This window comes from Schistocerca piceifrons, chromosome 9 (assembly GCF_021461385.2).
Source record: "Schistocerca piceifrons isolate TAMUIC-IGC-003096 chromosome 9, iqSchPice1.1, whole genome shotgun sequence".
Classification (NCBI taxonomy): Eukaryota; Metazoa; Arthropoda; class Insecta; order Orthoptera; family Acrididae; genus Schistocerca; species Schistocerca piceifrons.
Genome location: NC_060146.1, coordinates 85,239,052 through 85,257,972, shown reverse-complemented (window position 1 = coordinate 85,257,972; position 18,921 = coordinate 85,239,052). Strand labels below are relative to the sequence as shown.

Genomic DNA, 18,921 nt, shown 5'->3' with positions numbered 1-18,921 from the left:
AAATCCCAAATGTTTGTGCAGTGCCTATGATGAGAGGGCATTTGATACTGCTGATAGTGATCCATTTGTCGGATTTGATTCCCAGTCAGTCCTAAGGTACTAACGTCAATTTTCACTTTTTCACCTCTGCCAGTGTTTGTTACCATCATCATCATCACTTCCAGGGATTAGACTAACCACCTATTCTGTCTTCAAAAGAATCTCATTTTCAGTCTACCACAGCCTCTTCTTCCTCTCGGCCTGTACCTCAACAACTGTTTCATCAGTCTTTGTTCTGACATTCTGCTCACATGCTCTTTCAAGCAATGTGTTACTATATTTCTCTGTTGCATGTTTTATCCGTTCAGTGCTCACATCTTGACTAATTTGTTCAATCTTAACCCCTTCTTGGTGAGTGAAACCATACACTGTTCTTACAAATCTCTTTCCAGCTGTCTGTGCTCTTCTCATATCCCTCTTTGTGAGAACTGATGTTTCATTCATGTGCAGCAGAAAAGTCACAGCTTTAGTTTTATAAAATTTTATATTTATTCCCTTTCTAACCCCTTTCTTCTAGGTTCTGTTAATAGTGCCACATATTTATTGAAACTGCTGGAGCCTGTTTCCTATACCTCTGTTATGCTTGTACCTTATCTGATAACCTAAATAATTAAATCTATTAACTTATTCCATTACTGATAATAATTTTTGATGTGATTGACACAATTCCCCTAAATGCGATTACTGTTTTATCAGTGAAGGTTCCATTTTGTATTCATTGCCCAGAATGTGCAACTTACGTATGGGACATTGCAATTTTTTTTCGTTGTCAAATACAATAAACTGATCGTCTGCAATGACATAGGTGTTTATAGTTCCATATTGTGATATCTGTAACTCAGGGTGTACTTTTTGTTTCCATCTTCTCAATATGTCATCTACGTATACATTAAGCAATGTTGACCATAAACTGCACCCTTTTTGACACCCTGACTCACAGGTATCATTTCTGAAACTCTTGTACCTGTTTTAATTGTTACTTTGGTATCTATGTAGATATCTTTCAGAACCTTTACGATGTACATGAAAAGTATTCACAGTTGTGAATGTGAACAATCATCAGTGGTGAAAGGGAATGACAGCGATGAAAATTTGTGCCAGAACAGGACTCTGACCCAGATTTCCTAATTTATGCGAGTGGTCGCCTTAAGCGCCTTGGCTATCTGTGTATGCCTCATGGTCAGGCTCAAATTTCCGTGTATGTAAGAAGAAACATTGCCTCGTTCGTCTTAACAACACAGGCATTGCAATATCGTATTTATCCGCTGATAGTGGGCAGCGACTATCAATTAAATGTCCTCTCCTGCACAGGAGTTACACAATGTGTGTACGAGTACAGATTGTGAAGCAGAAGCGACGACATATGGAAGTTTGTGTCTGACTGTGAGTAGTGCATGAGTAGCCAAATCGATTAAGGCGACCGCTCATGTAAGTGGGAATTCCTGGTTCACATCCTGGTGTGGCACAAATTTTCATTGTCATCATTCCCTTATATAGCTAGCTGATCGTTGTTCGTATTCGCAAGTGTGAATACATTTCGTGTATTTCATACTGGCTGTAGTTGCCACAGTGCTTGTTCCTTCACACATGTATGCTTGTCTGAAGGAACATTACATGGATTGTTCTTTTAACAACACAGTCACTATAATATCACTTTTATGATGTGTTCAGGGTAACTTCAAGTCTGTAGTATGCTCCACAGCATTTGTCCATTTATATGATCAAAGGGTTTCACGCACTCTAAGGTATGTGATGCGTCTCAAACAGCCTCTACATACAAATGCCAACCTCACCTTCACGAGTTGCAGCCAAGGATTGCTGCACGGTACACCCTGTTACCACTAACGAGGATATGGCGACCGAGTATCTCCCGGAATAAGGAGACACCCTCTACCAAGCGAAACGGCCTCCTAGGAGGGCGGATGAGCAGGTAGAGGCAGGGCACTCTCTTGTCCTTGGGATGGGAAACTGTCCCTAAAGGCGGAAGAGCCACATGATGGCCAACGGCATAGAATGAAGAAGGCAAGGAGAAACCACTTCATTAAAGATCTAATTAGATTTCTCAAGTATCAGCAGCCATAATATGAATATGAAACAAGCTCTAGTAAAAATGCAATCCGGAGTAATAGCCCCTCATTTGGTTCTCCGGGAGGGGACTACCAGAGATCTCGTTTCAACAGTTCATAGGAAGAAAGGAAATAAAAAGAGCTATAGTAGAATTGGAACGTGGAACGTCCGCACCTTACTGCAGATGGGGAAGCTCGAAAACCTTAAGCAAGAAATGAAGAAAATGAAGTTGGATATACTAGGAGTGTCTGAAATGAGATGGCCTAACTGCGGAGATCTCTGGAGTGATGAGTACAGGATAATTCACACAGGAACGATAGAAGATAGACCTGGAGCAGGTGGGGTTGGAGTAGTTATGAGTCGAAAATTGGGGCAGAGAGTGAAGGGATATATACAATATGGAGGAAGGATAATACTTGTCAGTCTGGATACCAAACTTACAGAGACGGTTGTGATACAGGTCTATATGCCTACCACAAACCAGGAGGATGAGGAAGTTGAAGCTGTATATGAAGAGTTAAATGGAGCCTTGAGAGGAATCAAAGGAGAAACAAATTTAATAATCATGGGAGACTGGAACGCAATAGTAGGAGATAAAGAGGTACATCCAGCTGTTGGACGATACGTCCTTGGTAACAGGAATGATAGAGGAGACCGACTTATAGAGTTTTGTAACAGGAATCAACTGATAATATCGAACACGTGGTTTCAACATCACCCCCGTAGAAGATACACCTGGAAGTCACCAGGGGATAGAGAACGATACCAAATTGATTACATTCTAGTCAAAAATAGATTTAGAAATCAACTAAAAGACTCTAGAGCATACGCAAGCCCAGATATTGTGAGTGATCACAACATGGTTGTTGCGGAATGCCGACTCAAGTTCAAATGCATAAGGAAGAAAATAGGAAATGGAAAACTGGATATAGGGAAGCTTGGAAACCGTGAGACGCAGAAGGAGTTCCAAGAAAGGGCTAAGGATCTAATTCAACAGCATCCTATAGAGAATGTAGAACAACATTGGGAAAATATGAGAGATGGCCTAATAAAAGCAGCTGAAGAGATAACTGGAAAACAAAAACCTGAAAAGAGGAAGGAGTGGATAACTGATGAAATAATACTTATGTTTGAGGAAAGAAGGAAGCTCAAAAATAATGAAACGGAAGAAGGGAAAACGGCATACCGAGTGCTTAGGAACAAAATCAAGAGGAAGTTGAAGCAAGTAAAAGAAAGATTCCTTGAAGACAGATGCAAAGAAGTTGAAGACCTTCTGAAGAAAGGGAACCTTGAATTAGCATACAAAACAGTGAAACGCTTCTTCTCAGGAGGACAAAGGATTAGATGTAATGCCCTAATAAGAGAGGATAATAAGATGGTGTATAATCATGAAGATATAGCACTTACATGGAAGGAATACCTAGAGAAATTATATGGAGGCAACGTACAAGATGACATGATTGAAAGTGAGGACGAAGTAGATAAAGATGAACTAGGAGACAGCATACTAAGGTCTGAATTTGATCAGGCACTACAGGCACTTAAGCACGGAAAAGCACCAGGAATTGACTCATTGCCTGCAGAAATCATCAAAGCAGCTGGAACAGAAATAAAAGATAAATTGTATAAATTAATCTGCCAAATATATGAAACTGGAGAGCTGCCTGAGGACTTCAAAAAGTGTATTATTGTTCCATTACCAAAGAAAATGCCAGCAAAATCGTGTGCACAATACAGAACCCTCAGCCTAACATCACATGCATCAAAAATTTTGACGACCATCCTCCTCAGAAGAATTGAAGGGAACGTGGAATGCATGCTCACAGAAGACCAGTTTGGCTTTAGAAGAGGGAGAGGTAAGCGAGAAGCCATTATGGCCCTAAGGCTCATAATAGAAAAAAGAATGGAAAAAGGAAAGGACACCTACATAGCATTTATTGACCTCGAAAAAGCCTTTGATAAGGTTGAATGGAAAAAACTATTCCAGATATTGAGGGAAACTGGAGCTAAGTACAAGGACAGGAGAACGATATGGAACATATACAAAGAAGAGATGGCAATAGTGAGATGTGGGGAACATCAACAACAAGCAAAAATTAAACAGGGTGTGAGACAGGGATGTGCACTCTCCCCTGTCCTCTTTAATATGTACATACAGAAAGCAATGGACGAGGTCAGAGAAAAGTTAGGACAAGCTAATGGAATCAGGATCCAGGGAAAAATAGTTGATATGCTGCGTTTTGCGGATGACATTGCTGTCCTAGCGGAAAATGAGGAAGAATTACAAGTAGTGTTGGAGGAAATGGAAAACACTCTTGCTACACGGTACAACATGAAAATTAATAAGTCAAAAACAAAAATCTTAGTTGCAAGCAAACAAGATAATCAAGCAATTACGAATATAATGCTGAATGGAGAGAAGCTGAAAGAAATACAATACTTTGTCTACTTGGGAAGCAGAATAACATCAGATGGTCGTAGTAGGAAAGATGTAATAAGTAGAATAAATCAGGCAAAGATGGCATTCTATAAAAGGAAAGGACTCCTCACATCAAATATGATAAGTCTGTCGTTAAGGAAGCGGTTAATAAAGACCTTTGTTGGGAGTGTGCTTCTCTACGGCAGCGAAACCTGGACACTTGGAGAGGACGAAAGAAGAAGGATTGAAGGATTCGAAATGTGGTGTCTGCGAAGGATGTTAAAAATTCCATGGACGGCCAGGATGACAAATGAAGAAGTCCTGCAGAGAGCGGAGGAAGTTCCAGTTCTTTGGAAGACGGTCAAGAAGAGGAGAGATATATGGATGGGACACATTCTGAGACATGAAAGTCTTCTCCACACTGTAACGGAAGGCCTTGTGGAGGGCAAAAGGGCAAGAGGCAGACCTAGAAGAAAGTACATAAGCCAGATAATGCAGGACCTAGGATGCGGAAGTTTCACGGAATTGAAGAGGCTGGCCGACAATCGCACTGAATGGAGAGCTGCTGCAAATCAATCTTAGGATTGGCAACTTAAGAAGAGAAGACAAAGACTATTCCATATCAAGTTCTCGCTTTTTCTATTGAATATTTTATAATGATACTCTATTTGTGGCAGATCCAGAAGCCACCTTGTTTTTCTAAAAGGAGTATTTGACTTATGATCTGTAGTATTTTGCCAATCATTCTAGTGTACATCTTATACATAGTGTCTACCAAATTTATTTTACTATAATTATCACATTTATTCTGCACTCCTTTTTCAAAAATACGGGTGACAATTACACTGCCCATTCTTGAAGCATATTTTTAACAGATGAAATATTCTTAATTTTAGCAAACTACCACCGTATTTTATAAGCTCAGTGTTTATTCCATCCTTCCCAGTCGCCTTTGTATTGGTTATTTTTGACAGAACTTCATCACGTTCTTCATATGTTACTCAAATCACTCGAGTAAGGTTCGTCTGTAACATAATCTACCAATACTTCTTGTTTTCACTGTACTGTAAGCCCCTGTAAAATCTTTCCCAATCTTCTTCTGATATTGGATATATATCAGCTATATCCTTCTCTGTCTTATTAACATGTTTCATTACTTTATAAGCTGTTCTCGTCTTCAAAGTTACTAATAAATCTATTCCAAGCTTGATTTTTATCTATTCTTAGAACTGCTATTTATGTTTCTCTTTTTATTACAGTTATCTTTTACTGCTATCCTCTTTTGCCTGTAGATACACATTACAAGGCTTCTGTTTTTCCTCTGTGGCTGTTCCTTTATTCTAAGAATTCTGTTATCCCACAGTGTACGCTTTTTACCAACTGCATCAAATGCAGCACTGTGGATGCAACTGCTAATGATTTCCCATTCTTTTTCAGTATTTCACCATTAATTTGTCTTTGTAAGTAAGCAATTAGCCTACTGCAAGACAAATTCCTAGTATATTGGTTATGTAGTAGGTACACCTCCTACTCTTCTTCATTTTCTGTCTTAGTTTTATGAATCGTCCTTTTTCTTCTCCATCTAGCTGTCTAGCTATAGTTAAGCAGTTTTTGACACTGACACGAAGTGATTGGAATGTATAGTGCTGCTACAAAACACTCTAACATCTTGTATCCGTTTGTTAATGTGAAAAATGGCGTGTTGTACCATGGTTCAGAATCCATGTTACACTGCAGGTCCCACTGTAGATGTTTAGGTGTCAGTTCAGTGGTGAGAGGGGAAAGGAGTACCACCTCCTGTTGGACCTTGCAAAGTAAAACACTATGGTGTTCAGATCAACCTTTGGGTTGATAGCAGCTTTATCTTCTCTTATTTCAGAGCAATTTTATCTGTCTGTTTTCATGGATGAGCATATGGTCGGTCTTGACTGTCTTGTGGAGGATGTGGGTTCAATTCTAGGAACTGCCAGGGACTTTTCGTTCGACTGGACCAGAGTATACTCAGCCTCGTAATACTATTTGAAGAGCTACTTGCTTGAGAAGTAACGTTTCTGAGGAATGTAAAATGGACAATGATCATAAGTGCCATGTGCTGAGCCCATGCCCCTCCAAACCACACCCTAACGACACCACATGGCAGAGGATGGGACGATTGCTGGTAGGAATCACATGATCCCCAGGGCCTGGAAATTGGATTTTTCTTAGTAATAAACAGAAATTCCATGTTAGGTAACGAATAAATGACATTCACTCCACATTGCACAAAATCACTGTAAAATGAATCAGCTCACTTTCGTGTCCATTAATTCTGTAAAGTAAACGATGGGCTACTGAGAGCATAGCAGAATGTATTTTCTTAATAATGGTACAGTCACTGTATTTTGTAGTGGGACTATTAAACATCCTACTAGTCTTTAAACATATTGACAATAACTGAAGTAGCCTAGAACGAATACAGTGCAAAGACTGACTAATGCAGTTTTAAAATTGGCTTCCTGTTTTCCGTGACAAAGGTGAGTTGTGCATGTTATGCCTCTTACACTGTTGTTCCACATCTCCACTGCATTTTCATCAGTCTCCCTGGAATATGAAGCTCAGTGGTGACTTGGACATTATTTGCTGATTAATTGAAATAGATTATTTTCAAAATTATTAAAAAATTAATTTTTCAAACTTGTCGTCTTTCTCCCATAACTCGACAAATTATTGTTATGAAATTAATATTATAGTGGGAGGCACAAGAAGTTTGTGAAATTGAAACGTTACATAATTCATTACAAATAACATCAATTGCAAAAAAGTCTGAGTTGAGGCCTAGTATTAATTCTGTGTGCCTGTTCATTGGTATACAACATTAACTGGCAAAATGATAGCTGTGAATAAGCTTTAGGCTTGTCCACCTACATCTTTAACTTTGTCTACCAAAGTTTAGTTTCAGACCTTGGTTAGTATTTTTGTGTCATCAGCAAGCATTGCTGTTGTTGAATTGTCCTTTAAAGCCAATGGAAGATAATTTATGTAGCTCAACAGCAGAGCAGACTAATACTGGACTTTGCAGGGCCCCAAATGTTACGTTCCTATAATCTGAGTTTACATTTATTCCTGCGACCCACTCTGTCAGTATGACCTAGTAATTTCTGTTATGAAGATAATAATACATCCTTGCAAAAGGGATGCCACAGACGCTAAAACTTTTAGTTTTTCCTGTAGAATTTTGCATAACAATGGTCCAATGTTACAGAATATACCACCATGACAATATTTCTTGTTTTCCCATGGCAAGCTTTTTATTTCCGGAATACTAAGTCTTCATCACAATTTTTATGCATCATTACAACGTGTTTTGGAGCTAAAACTTTCATTTTCAACAGCTATATTGACGATTTTTGGTGTTTCACCTGCTTACTTCCTTTATGTACCTTAATTTGGCCTTGATATTTTCATCTTCTGTGTTGGTGATAACCTTCCTCTGCACTCAAATAGACATACATAGTGCAACATACTGCTTACAAACGAACATTTCATAGCCAATGATACTTCATCTACGCGAAATATAACTTTTTCTGTATATAGGGCTATGTTGCATATCTTTTTTCAAGCGCCCTTGCTCATTCTAATATACTACTCAATTCTCTTTATTGTGTTCCATCCACTAGTTTCTGATCTGATAACAGTCTACTTCAGCCGTTATTTACATTTTAAAACCATACTGAATCTTAATCAACTATGATTGTTTCAAAAATATGAAAAGGGTTTTCAGCAATTGCCTGAGCATCGTTGCTTTACTTCCAGTGTTTTCACTGGATCTTTTGTAGGGTAAATTATTTAATGAAGCAAGATATTCTGAGGTATAAATCTCATCTTCAGGCAACAATGACAATATAAAAACATTTGACAAAAGTATCATTGATATTAATATTGTTCTGTACATTGATGGTTTGTGCTGTGGTCATCTTTCTTCATACAAAATGGCTGTCTTTTTGTGGTGTGTTCCATCTTTCATCGTCAACTTCGTTGCCACAGTGGTAATACCGGCTGCCGTTAGATAATCGAAGTTAAGCAGATAAGCGCTATCTCGATCGGCCAGCACTTGGATGCGTTGCTGTCCGGGTTTGCTGAGTGCTGTTGGCAAGCGTGTTGCACTCAGCCCTTGTGAGACCAGTACAGGCGTCTAAAGCTTGCGAAATGAGGGATGATAAACTACCGGTCCTACCGATAGATGGCTCTAGCGCGTGCTGGCCAAAGATCATATCATTGAGTGTCCGCCATATCTGAATTTGGCAAAAAACGAAGTGTCAAAACACGTACGAAAATGTTTTTCGTTCTGCACCCTCACAAGTCTTTTACATTGGATGTTCTAGATATCTACACATCAACATAATGAAGTCTTTCTAATCTAGCGAGAAAAAACAGTGACAGTACTGCTATGAAATTCCTAAATTCGAGTGTGTTTTGGAAGTTTGACAAGCTGACCTATAAATTGTTTACTATTAATTTTATGAGTGCTTACCTTACTTGCCAAAGCTTTTAACAACAGGTATAATTCGGAAAATCAAGTATGGAAAACAGTGAAGTCTCTTGAAAAAAAGTTGACATCGTTTGCTTAGGGGGATCTTTACTGACAACAGAAATTACAACTGAACTATTAAAGTATTACATATGTATTAACGGAACAAATTGTTATTTTTCCTTATCTGAACTGATGCATTACTGATCTGCATATACGCTGATACTGTAATTGCGCCTGTACGTGGCATGGTGTATTTTAACTGAGTGATAAGGTAGAAGCGCCAGTTTTTGACAGTGCTTCAGTCTTTGATACGAGACTAGAAACACATTTAAATTAGACAAACACAAAGGCCAACGTTAAGGCTCCTTTTAAAACCATGACTTGTATCATTTGGAAGTTAAGTCTAGTAATAACATTATATTGGACTGATCCATCATGATGTAGGAAGTGAAGGAACTTGAAAATAAAATCGATCACAGCTGTTAATTTTAAGGTTGGGGTGTCTTAAAACTGTAATTTTCGAATCTGACACCCAAACAATGATTGATACCATGTTTTATTTTAAAATTGAATTCAAAACATGTCAGTGAGCAAAATTTATTACACTATGATTTACAATCATGGAATTTTATTTCTGTGAATCTTGGTTCCAGTCTTTGACATTGTGTCAATCACTGGATGACTGGTTGTCAGTATAGGGCCCAAGCAAAAAACAAACCTGAAAGCAAAAGCTACAGAAGCTGGCCAGACAGGCGCCCCAATGTCTGCTACAATCTGTGTGAGACAAGGGTGACATTATATTGCAAATTTAGTGTAAAAAGTTCCATATTGTCTGAATTTGTCCTATACTGACAGGACATTCTAGTCCAGTCGAATTTCTTATCTGCAAAAGTACACTAGCCAATACCAGTGGCACAAAGGAAGTGGGAGGATTCCATTGTCACGGGTGGGACAGTTGCACTACGTTTTTCAACTGTCAGATGCTGATATAACATAAAGTATAAATAGAAATAAAGTAAAGATTGACTGGTTGCCATACAAATAATTGTTTTACCTTCCCTTTAAATCTGAATGGCAGAAGTTTACAAATTGAGCTGTTTTTCATCTTTAAAACTTTGTCACGTGTGGGAAGCAAATAGACGTAGCATTGAATAACCACCAACATTTTAGAAGAAATCTCTGATTTATGCACTTATTTTCTTTTGAAAATATTGAATTCACATTAATAAAACAATTCTCTACATGACATAATATCAATAAATATTAAATTAGTAATACTTACTTGCAATTAGACTGTCACGGACGGGACAAGGAATTGTCACAGGTGGGATTCATGTGAAGTACAATCTGTTTTGTTTTTTTAATTTAAACTGATTCTATTATGTCAGTTAGCTATGAATCAGTAGGTAACATGTATTTAGAGGGCACTTTAAGTTTTAATAACTTTGTAGAACATTTTTGTTGCCTATAAATAATATAAATTTTGGTACAGTATTACTTTACAGTTCTGAGTACTTAATTATTTCACTTGAAGAATGTACCACTGAGAAAAAATATACACTTGACCTCTCATCCACTTTCGAAAATGTCTAAATTGCCGGGAAAATTATAAGGTGTCCCTAACATGTTTGACATTTGGATTCGGGAGAATAGCAAGAACTTTTTTAAACTCTACGTAGGATACATCCTGCTCGTCAGCTTTGAATACCTTTGCTGAGTCCCCAACAGATCACATACACATAATCTGTATTTCCCCATTGTCTTCTACACTTCTCTGTGCAATTGCAGGGCATCTATATGTAGTGGATTGCTTAGTTCCTTGGTCCCAAACTACTTGCTTCCTAATTGCCATACTGTCTACAATTAGACATGAATCGCTGAACTGGTCTCTTACAATTGGGTTCAAATCAATGTACTTAAAAACATCTTTTAGGAAGCCAGGTTCACAGTCTACACTTGCCACCCATTTGGAAATCAATGATTTATATGGCAGAGGCATTAAGTTTTGCAGGTATTCAAAAGCTGCTGGTGAATAAAAGTACACAGTCATCGCAAACATTTTCACATTTGTTGTTTATCTATTATCCTTTGACAAGAGATAGTTGTTCACTAAATTGCACACTAATTCCACTTGTGTTTCTTTCTGATGATTGAGGAAGTTATGTAACTTCTCAGGAAGATGCCCCTTCCCCTTCAATGAACTTATGATGTCATCCATGGAAAACACTTTCCTTCTCTCTTCTTCGAAGTTTTTCATGGACGCACTTCAGTTTACGTTTTAATTCGTGCACAATGTCCAAGAAAAAATTGCAAGTTTCGGTCGCCTTGTCTTCCATTTCTACTTTCGACTGTATACCACAATCAATTACTGAAGAACCAACTGAACTCTGAAATAAAGAAATAATTTCGTTGTATATGGTTGAAATAACTCAAGGCTTGATTAAAAAATATAAGAAAACTTTGGGGGTGTGAAAACATCCTTATACTAACGTTTTCGACACAATTCGCAGCTTCTGCATTGGATAAATGGGACATGCTTTCCTTGGAAGAGTTAGATTCAATGACAGAACGCTAAAAACAAAAACATGGACCTGTATTACAACATTGCTTAGACCTATGTAGCCCGTTTGTGTCCGTACGAAATAAATTCACAAAAGTAAAAAAGCACACACATAGCAAGGGAATTAATTAGCTACCTCAAATGGAGAAGCATCGTTGTCACTCAAAATCCTAACAACATGCTGTGGCTGTTTATTTGGTGGTATCAAATGTGTCGGAAAGTCAAAACCTGACGGCACTGCTTCGGGTTTGAGACGTTTCTTCCACGTTCCAGGGCTCACTACGTAATCGTCTTGTCAGAAATGGTTTCCGCAGAGAAAACTGCAAGACGTAGGATTAAAACCTTTCCAATTCAAGGAAGTAATCCACTTCTTTAGCAGCTCTGGGTGCTTTAGAGGAAACCTGTTCAAAACAATCGAATTAGCAAACGCACTAAGTTTGTATTTTTATCGTATTGTGTCAATAGCCCTATTACCTGTGAAATGGTACGTCACATTCCTTACTTCATCGCTTCGTACAATTGGAAGCGGAACAAGAAATCACCATTTCGATAATCCTTAATTCCTTATACACCGTACAGACCGAGAGAAACTTCTTGCCAAATTCGAATATGGCGAACAATACAGACGACAGTAATCAGCTGGTAGAGCCATCTATCGGTAGGTCCGGTAGTTGAGCATCCCTCATTTCGCTAGCTTTAGACGCCTGTGAGACCAGTCGAAGGGGTACTTGATTGAGAAGTAGCGCCACCGATGACAAAAACTGACCGTGGCTGGGAGAGTGGTGTGCTGACCACATGCCCTTCTGTATCAGTATCAGGTGATGCCTAAGGGCTGAGAATGACACAGCGGTCGGTCGGTACCTCTGGGTCCTCAAGACCTGTTCGAACCGTGTTTATTTGTTACATTTTTCCATTTTCTGTCACCTCCATTGCTGTAGGTTCTTGGATATTTTAACCATTTTTAATAAACGTTGAAAAGACGCTTAAAACACATCACAATCTATTTTTTGCAAGTTTATGAAGAGTGGTTAATAAGATCCAAGAACGCATACCATTGGAGGTAACGGAACACACCAGAAGTAGCATTTCATATGAACAAGGATGCCAACACTGTACTATGGAGGTATAAAATAATTACCTCCATTCATCGTAGATAACAACTTTAGTAGCCCTGTATGTGTGCACTGTTGTCAAGTGTTTTTGTATTGCCTTTGTTGTCCAAAGATAAAGTTTTTACGACGTAAGAAGTTGCTTCGTTAAATAATTTGAGCCGTAAACAAATTTGATAATTTGTGTCGGTCCATTTTTTTAACAACTTTTCCAGATTATTTGCGTAATTCATTCCTGTGTGATATTACACCGTTTTCATTGAAGATGTTAGTGCTGGTACTTCTAGTTGCTATTTTCTGATTACATTCGCTTTTTATTGTTTCATTTTATCGGAATTATTTACACTAAACTGGGTAACGACCAAAACACCTAGTGAACCTGAAGTTGCTTCAAGTGATTAGTTTGTAAGTGATTTCTACAACCTTCTGTGTCAGTAACTTGTTTGTTGTCAAGTTTAAACTCACGTGAATATTGTACAGAAACCATATAAACTTGATCATTTCCAAAGGTTTTAATTTGTAACAAAATCGATTGCTACTTTAGAGGTAAAATGTCTAATATTTTTAATCGCTTAATGTTGGCAGGACTAAAAGTGAAACAAAAATTTCGCGGGTGTTGCAGGGATTGAAAATCAGTGTGGAAGTTGTATGAAAGGTGTAAAACATTAATCAGTCCCAAAATGAAAGACGACACGTTTAATATTATGATAGCTTCTGATATTCATCTGGGATATAATGAGTCTGACCCTATTAGAGGTAAGAAACGTAATGTAGTAGGACATAAACAGAGGTAAGAAACTGTATCAAGAGCTTTCTCTGTTGTTATTGTGATTCTATTCGTTTCTCCAGGTGAAGACAGTTTCATAACGTTCGAAGAGATTCTGAGCACAGCTGCGAAGAAAGAAGTCGACTTCATATTATTGGGAGGAGACTTATTTCATGACAACAAACCGTCTCAACGTTGTCTTTACCGATGTTTGTCGTTGTTACGTAGATATTGCATGGGTGATAGGTAAGTACAAGTGCTAAACAATGTGTATTGTGTGTAACAGTGGAAGAAATTGCCACTCGCTACTGTTTTGTTTTACAGACCTGTGCCTGTCGAATTCCTAAGTGATCCTTCAGAGAATTTCCGGCACTGTGATAATCCTGTAGTAAATTATGAAGACGAGAATTTAAATATATCGATGCCAGTGTTCTCAATTCACGGAAACCATGATGATCCAAGTGGTAATGCTGAATTGTTTGTTGATTGCTATAATCTCTAAATATGTCTGAATTATTGACGTTGCAAAATAAAATCAACCCTCTCCCACCCCCCCTTCCTCTTGTGAATGACATAATCTAGTGCTGGTGAGAAGAATCTTAGTTCAAGGTAGCAAGAATTTCGGAGACATTTTCTTTAACGTCAGTGCAGTTAGTACACAATTATAAACTTACCAAATCACTGTCGTTAGCCATTTGACATTCACATCTGGATAAAGACCACCTCTAGATTGTTCCATACATTATGCTCTTCAGTGTTGGACATGCACTGTGTAGCAGCATGTTTTCTGTTGTCACCTACTTTGCCCACCTCCCACTTGTTTGTAATTTCAATCATAATTCTTTTTGGGCACTCCAGAAGCTTGCTTTTTAAAATCCCATATGGCTAGTGTGTGGTAGTGCCCCTCTCCGCAAGGAATCATAGAGTGGCAGACTGATCTGTAGCATACATTTATGTTGCCATGCGTGGCTTATTTAATGCGTGTTTCATTACTGAAACTAAAGCTACAAGGTAAATTCAGAATACCTAAAGTCTTTGAGTAGTATGATGCATGAAACTTCCTGGCAGATAAAAACTGTGTGCCGGACCGAGCCTCAATTCTAGTATGATGCATATTACAAACATATATTGTACACAAGGTGCTAAATATACAAGCAGGATTCACTACATATATTTTACACATTATTTAGTTTACAAAAATCGCTCCATGACATTTTTACCCCTTTATTTAGTCTTGTAGCTGTCCATCTGATCATTCTTGCCAAGTGTTCAAAGTACAGAAACAAATACATTATTAGTTTAGGCCTATATAACTTATTTTTTTAATGTATAATTTCCTTTGTAATGTGTTGGTTATACGTGGTTTAATCTCGTAACTGATTTCCAGCTCTCACACAACTTCCTTTAATTATAGATTATCTGCACCCAGTGTGAAACTGTAGGCTACAATACAGGACCTAAAACAAAGGTGGTTCAGACATGTTCCCATGACACATATTGATTCTTCATTTTCACAGTTTAGAGATCTGGAAAATTCCCCAAAAACTGCTGAAAATTGTTTTACTGGTATGGAGTCTCCTTGCCCTGCTTCTCTTTTAAAGTATGAATTTCCTATGGTCCTGTCAAAATCTGATTGCATGATGCACATAATATTCAGTGAATAAATATAAGATGTTTGTTTATTTATTTGGTAAGTATCCATTCATCAAATATTTTATATGGGATATAGTTTGCTTTGTACACTATTGCAAAATTTTAAGTACATCTTACATAACAGCAACATTGATTCACTAACACAAATAATTTAATCATATGATAAAGTATAGTAAATCACTGAAATATAATACACTAATATAATATTACAACCTAGTAGATAGTACAATAGATAACAAAAGCTGTTTCAGATACATAATACAAAAAGGAAAAAACTTAAATTTGTGTCAACACATATTCATTTACCAAAGGACATAATTTAAATTTATGTTAAATATTAATTTGCAATATAATATATAGAAAAAGTTTTTTGCCAGTTTGCAGTGGTCCATTTTGTCAGAGTTTTGCGTGCATGTTTGCTGTGTAAGTTTAATTTTTTTATTTTCCCTGGTGTAGTGTACGTGGACTGCTTGATTTGCATATACTAAGTGGGTATAGTTTCTGAAATTTTCTTTATATATGTAATTATCTCAGGAATGGACAGACATGGTAGTGGAAATATCTGGAGTGTTTTAAAAATGGGTTTGTAAGAATTTCTGGGTGTGGCATTTGCAGTTGCCTTCTGTCCTACAAAACAGCTTTTGCTTATTGGCGAATTTACCCAAAAAATTATCCCACATCTCAGCAGTGTTTCTGCTTGAGTATTGTTTAGTGTTTTTTTCTGTGTTTCTTTTGTTGTACATGTAGCAAATATTTTTATGCCATAGCATACTGTGCTAAGCTTCTTGCTGATGTATTTGATGTGTATGCCCCACCTCATGGTGTCCTGGATCCTTAGACCTAGAAATTTTGTTGAATTTACAGTTTCTAATTTTTTATTAAATAGGCTTATGGTTGGGGTTAGTGGCTGTTTGTGTTTGGTATAAAGCTGTATTGCAACAGTTTTCTCTGTGTTACAAATAAGTTTGTTTATGGTGAACCATCGTGTAATGTGTGTGGTGCAATTTTTTACTTCATGTTGTAGTTCAGTAGCAGTTTTGCCTTTTATTAATACACTTGTCATGCAAGTTTTATATATTTTTGGGAATCACTATATGATTTAGGTCATTGATAAATATTAAGAACAACATTGGGCCCAAGATAGAACCTTGAGGCACACAATACTTGATTTCTTTTCTTTTAGATTGCTAGGTGTACATAATGTTTTCTTTCTGACACATGATTTCAACTAACTGCACTCTGCTTCTCAGGTATGATGTCACACATCCGTATGCCAGGTCCCTAATTCCTACATACTCCAATTTTTGAAGTAGTAAGTTGTTGGTTGATTTGGGGGAGGGGACAAAACAGCGAGGTAATCGGTCCCATCGGATTAGGGAAGCATGAGAAAGGAAGTCGGTCGTGCCCTTTTAGAGGAAGCATCCTGCCATTTGCCTGAAGTGATTTAGGGAAGTCACGGAAAATCAGGGTGGCCAGACACTGGTTTGAACTGTCATCCTCCTGAATGCAGAGTCCAGTGCACTAGCCACTGCGCCACCTCGCTCGATCCAGAAATATTGCTGATGCGTGTTTTTTTCAGGACTATTACAGTTAAGGCTTCATGAAGAAATTGGAATTTCTGTTGATGTGAGTTTTCTGAACCCATGTTGGGTATTTGATACAAAATTATTTTGTTTTATGAATGAAATCGGTCTTTTTTTTTAAAAAAAAAAAAACTTTTTCCAGTATTTTAGTGAAACCAGACAGCAGACATATTGGCCTGTAGTCCTTTTCATTTGTGTTCTCTCCCTTCTTGAAAAGAGGTTTTATCTTTGCCATTTTTAGTTTTCCTGGGGAAAATACCACTACACAATGAAGAGTTGCAGAGATGAGTGTGAGACTTAGTCAGTACTGTTGCACATTTTGTAACATGTAATCAGGGATACTGTCTATACCTCAAGAACTTCTGCTGTTATCTATATACGTAAATGATTTGGTGGATAGTGGACAGCAGTCTGCGGTTGTTTGCTGATAATGTCGTGGTGTACGTTTAGGTGTCAAAATTGGGGGACTGTAGGTAGATAAAAGACGAGTTTGACAAAATTTCCAGTTGGTGTGATGAATGGAAGCTAGCCCTCAATAAAGTAATGTCCGGATATGGTATTGCTAGTGATCTACTTGACACTGTCAGATTGTTCAAATATCTGCGCCCAATGTTGCAAAGTGATACGAGATGGAATGTGCATGTGAGAACTGTAGTAGGGAAGGCGAATGGTTGACTTTGCTTTTTTGGGAGAATTTTAGGAAAGAGTGGTTCACCTGTAAAGGAAACTGCATATGGGACACTGGAGTGACCTATTCGTAAGTATTGCTATAGTGTTTGGGATCCATACCACGTCAGACTGAAGGAAGACTTCGAAATGATTCAGAGGTGGAGTGCTAGATTTATTACCAGTAGGTTCGAACAACATGTAAGTGTTGAGGAGGTGCTTCAGGAACTCAAATGGGATCCCTGGAGGGAAAGCGACCTGAATAACTGTAGACAGTTGGAAAAAAAGGGGGGCAACTAGGGGAGCACAAGGGCTATATGTGGACATTTTCCAGCATAACTTAAGAAGCTTTTTGAATGGGAGAAATGAACTAGACCTACTCATATGATAACAGGAAATTGAAAATTATAAAGATAGTCATGCAGATGCACTGTATACGATACATCTGCAAAGTGGTATAAAATCCCAGGCTAAGGTTCTAAATAAATATTACACTGAAAAAGACTTTGCGTTCTGTGCTGTGTGTGACAAATGTTGGGTTGCAACACAGTTCTGAATTTGTTTGTGTAGTTTTTTATTGTCTTTGTGGTTTGTATTGGTAACTGAAGTTCATATTCTTATTTAATAGTGATAGGTATCATGAAGTATGTTACAGTTACTTTGGTCTTGTTGGGTTTGGTAATAGTTCTGCTAGTTTGGGCTCTTGTTGTCGTTTTCTTCATTTGAGCTATATAGGTCCATTGAAATTTTTGATAGGTCCTTCTGTTGTTGTTTTTGTTGGTTGTGTGTGTGCTTGTATGTAGTGGTGGGGGGAGGTGTCTGTCATAGTTTTTTCCATTGAACTATACACATCACATGAAATATTAGATTCCATTTGTGTTTTGTTCGGTTTTTCTCGAGGATCTTGGTGGCATTGCGGTTCAAAACAGACGTGTAGAATCTGACATTTCCTTATTGCCCAGTCCTGGAAACAAAGTATTTCTGACAGTCTGCAGATGCAGCACAAAATGTTTTTAAACTCAAGTAAGCAAATAGACGGTACTAATAGGACTTAATAGAAATGGAAATGGAGATTTCAGTACTGATTTCAATCCAACAGTTCGTATTGAGTGTGCGTAGAGTTTCCTAAGGGTAGGCTTGACCTCCACAGTAACATTCCCAACAGGAATAATAGCACATAGTGACACAGCAATTGTTGTTATCGTCGTCTTCAGTTCAGAGACTGGTTTGATGCAGCTTTCCATGCTAGACTATCCTGTGCAAGCCCATCATCTCAGGATAATCACTGGAACCTACATCCATTTGAACCTGCTTACTGTATTCATCTTCTGCATTCTTCTGTGTAGTACCATATTTCAAAAGCTTCTATTCTGTTGTCTGAACTGCTTATTGTCCATGTTTCGCTTTCATAAGGGGCTACACTCCAAACAAATACCTTCAGAAACACCACCACTTAAATTGTATTTGACGTTAACAAATGTCTCTTCTTTAGAAACATATTTTTTCATTGCCAATGTACATTCTATATCCTCTGTGCCTTGGCCATCAT

At 37.8% G+C, this 18,921-nt stretch overlaps 1 protein-coding gene across 1 annotated transcript in view; it reads left to right on the top strand.

Moving 5' to 3' along the window:
- The first annotated feature begins 13,288 nt into the window (after window positions 1-13,288).
- The window catches only part of LOC124717105 (double-strand break repair protein MRE11), a 138,624-nt gene continuing 132,991 nt past the window's right edge, over window positions 13,289-18,921 (top strand). Inside the window, exons 1-3 of the mRNA XM_047243815.1 lie at window positions 13,289-13,460; window positions 13,554-13,716; window positions 13,795-13,934. Coding sequence (XP_047099771.1) covers window positions 13,385-13,460; window positions 13,554-13,716; window positions 13,795-13,934 — 379 coding nt within the window. The 5' untranslated portion in view covers window positions 13,289-13,384. The remainder of the gene's footprint in view (window positions 13,461-13,553; window positions 13,717-13,794; window positions 13,935-18,921) is intronic.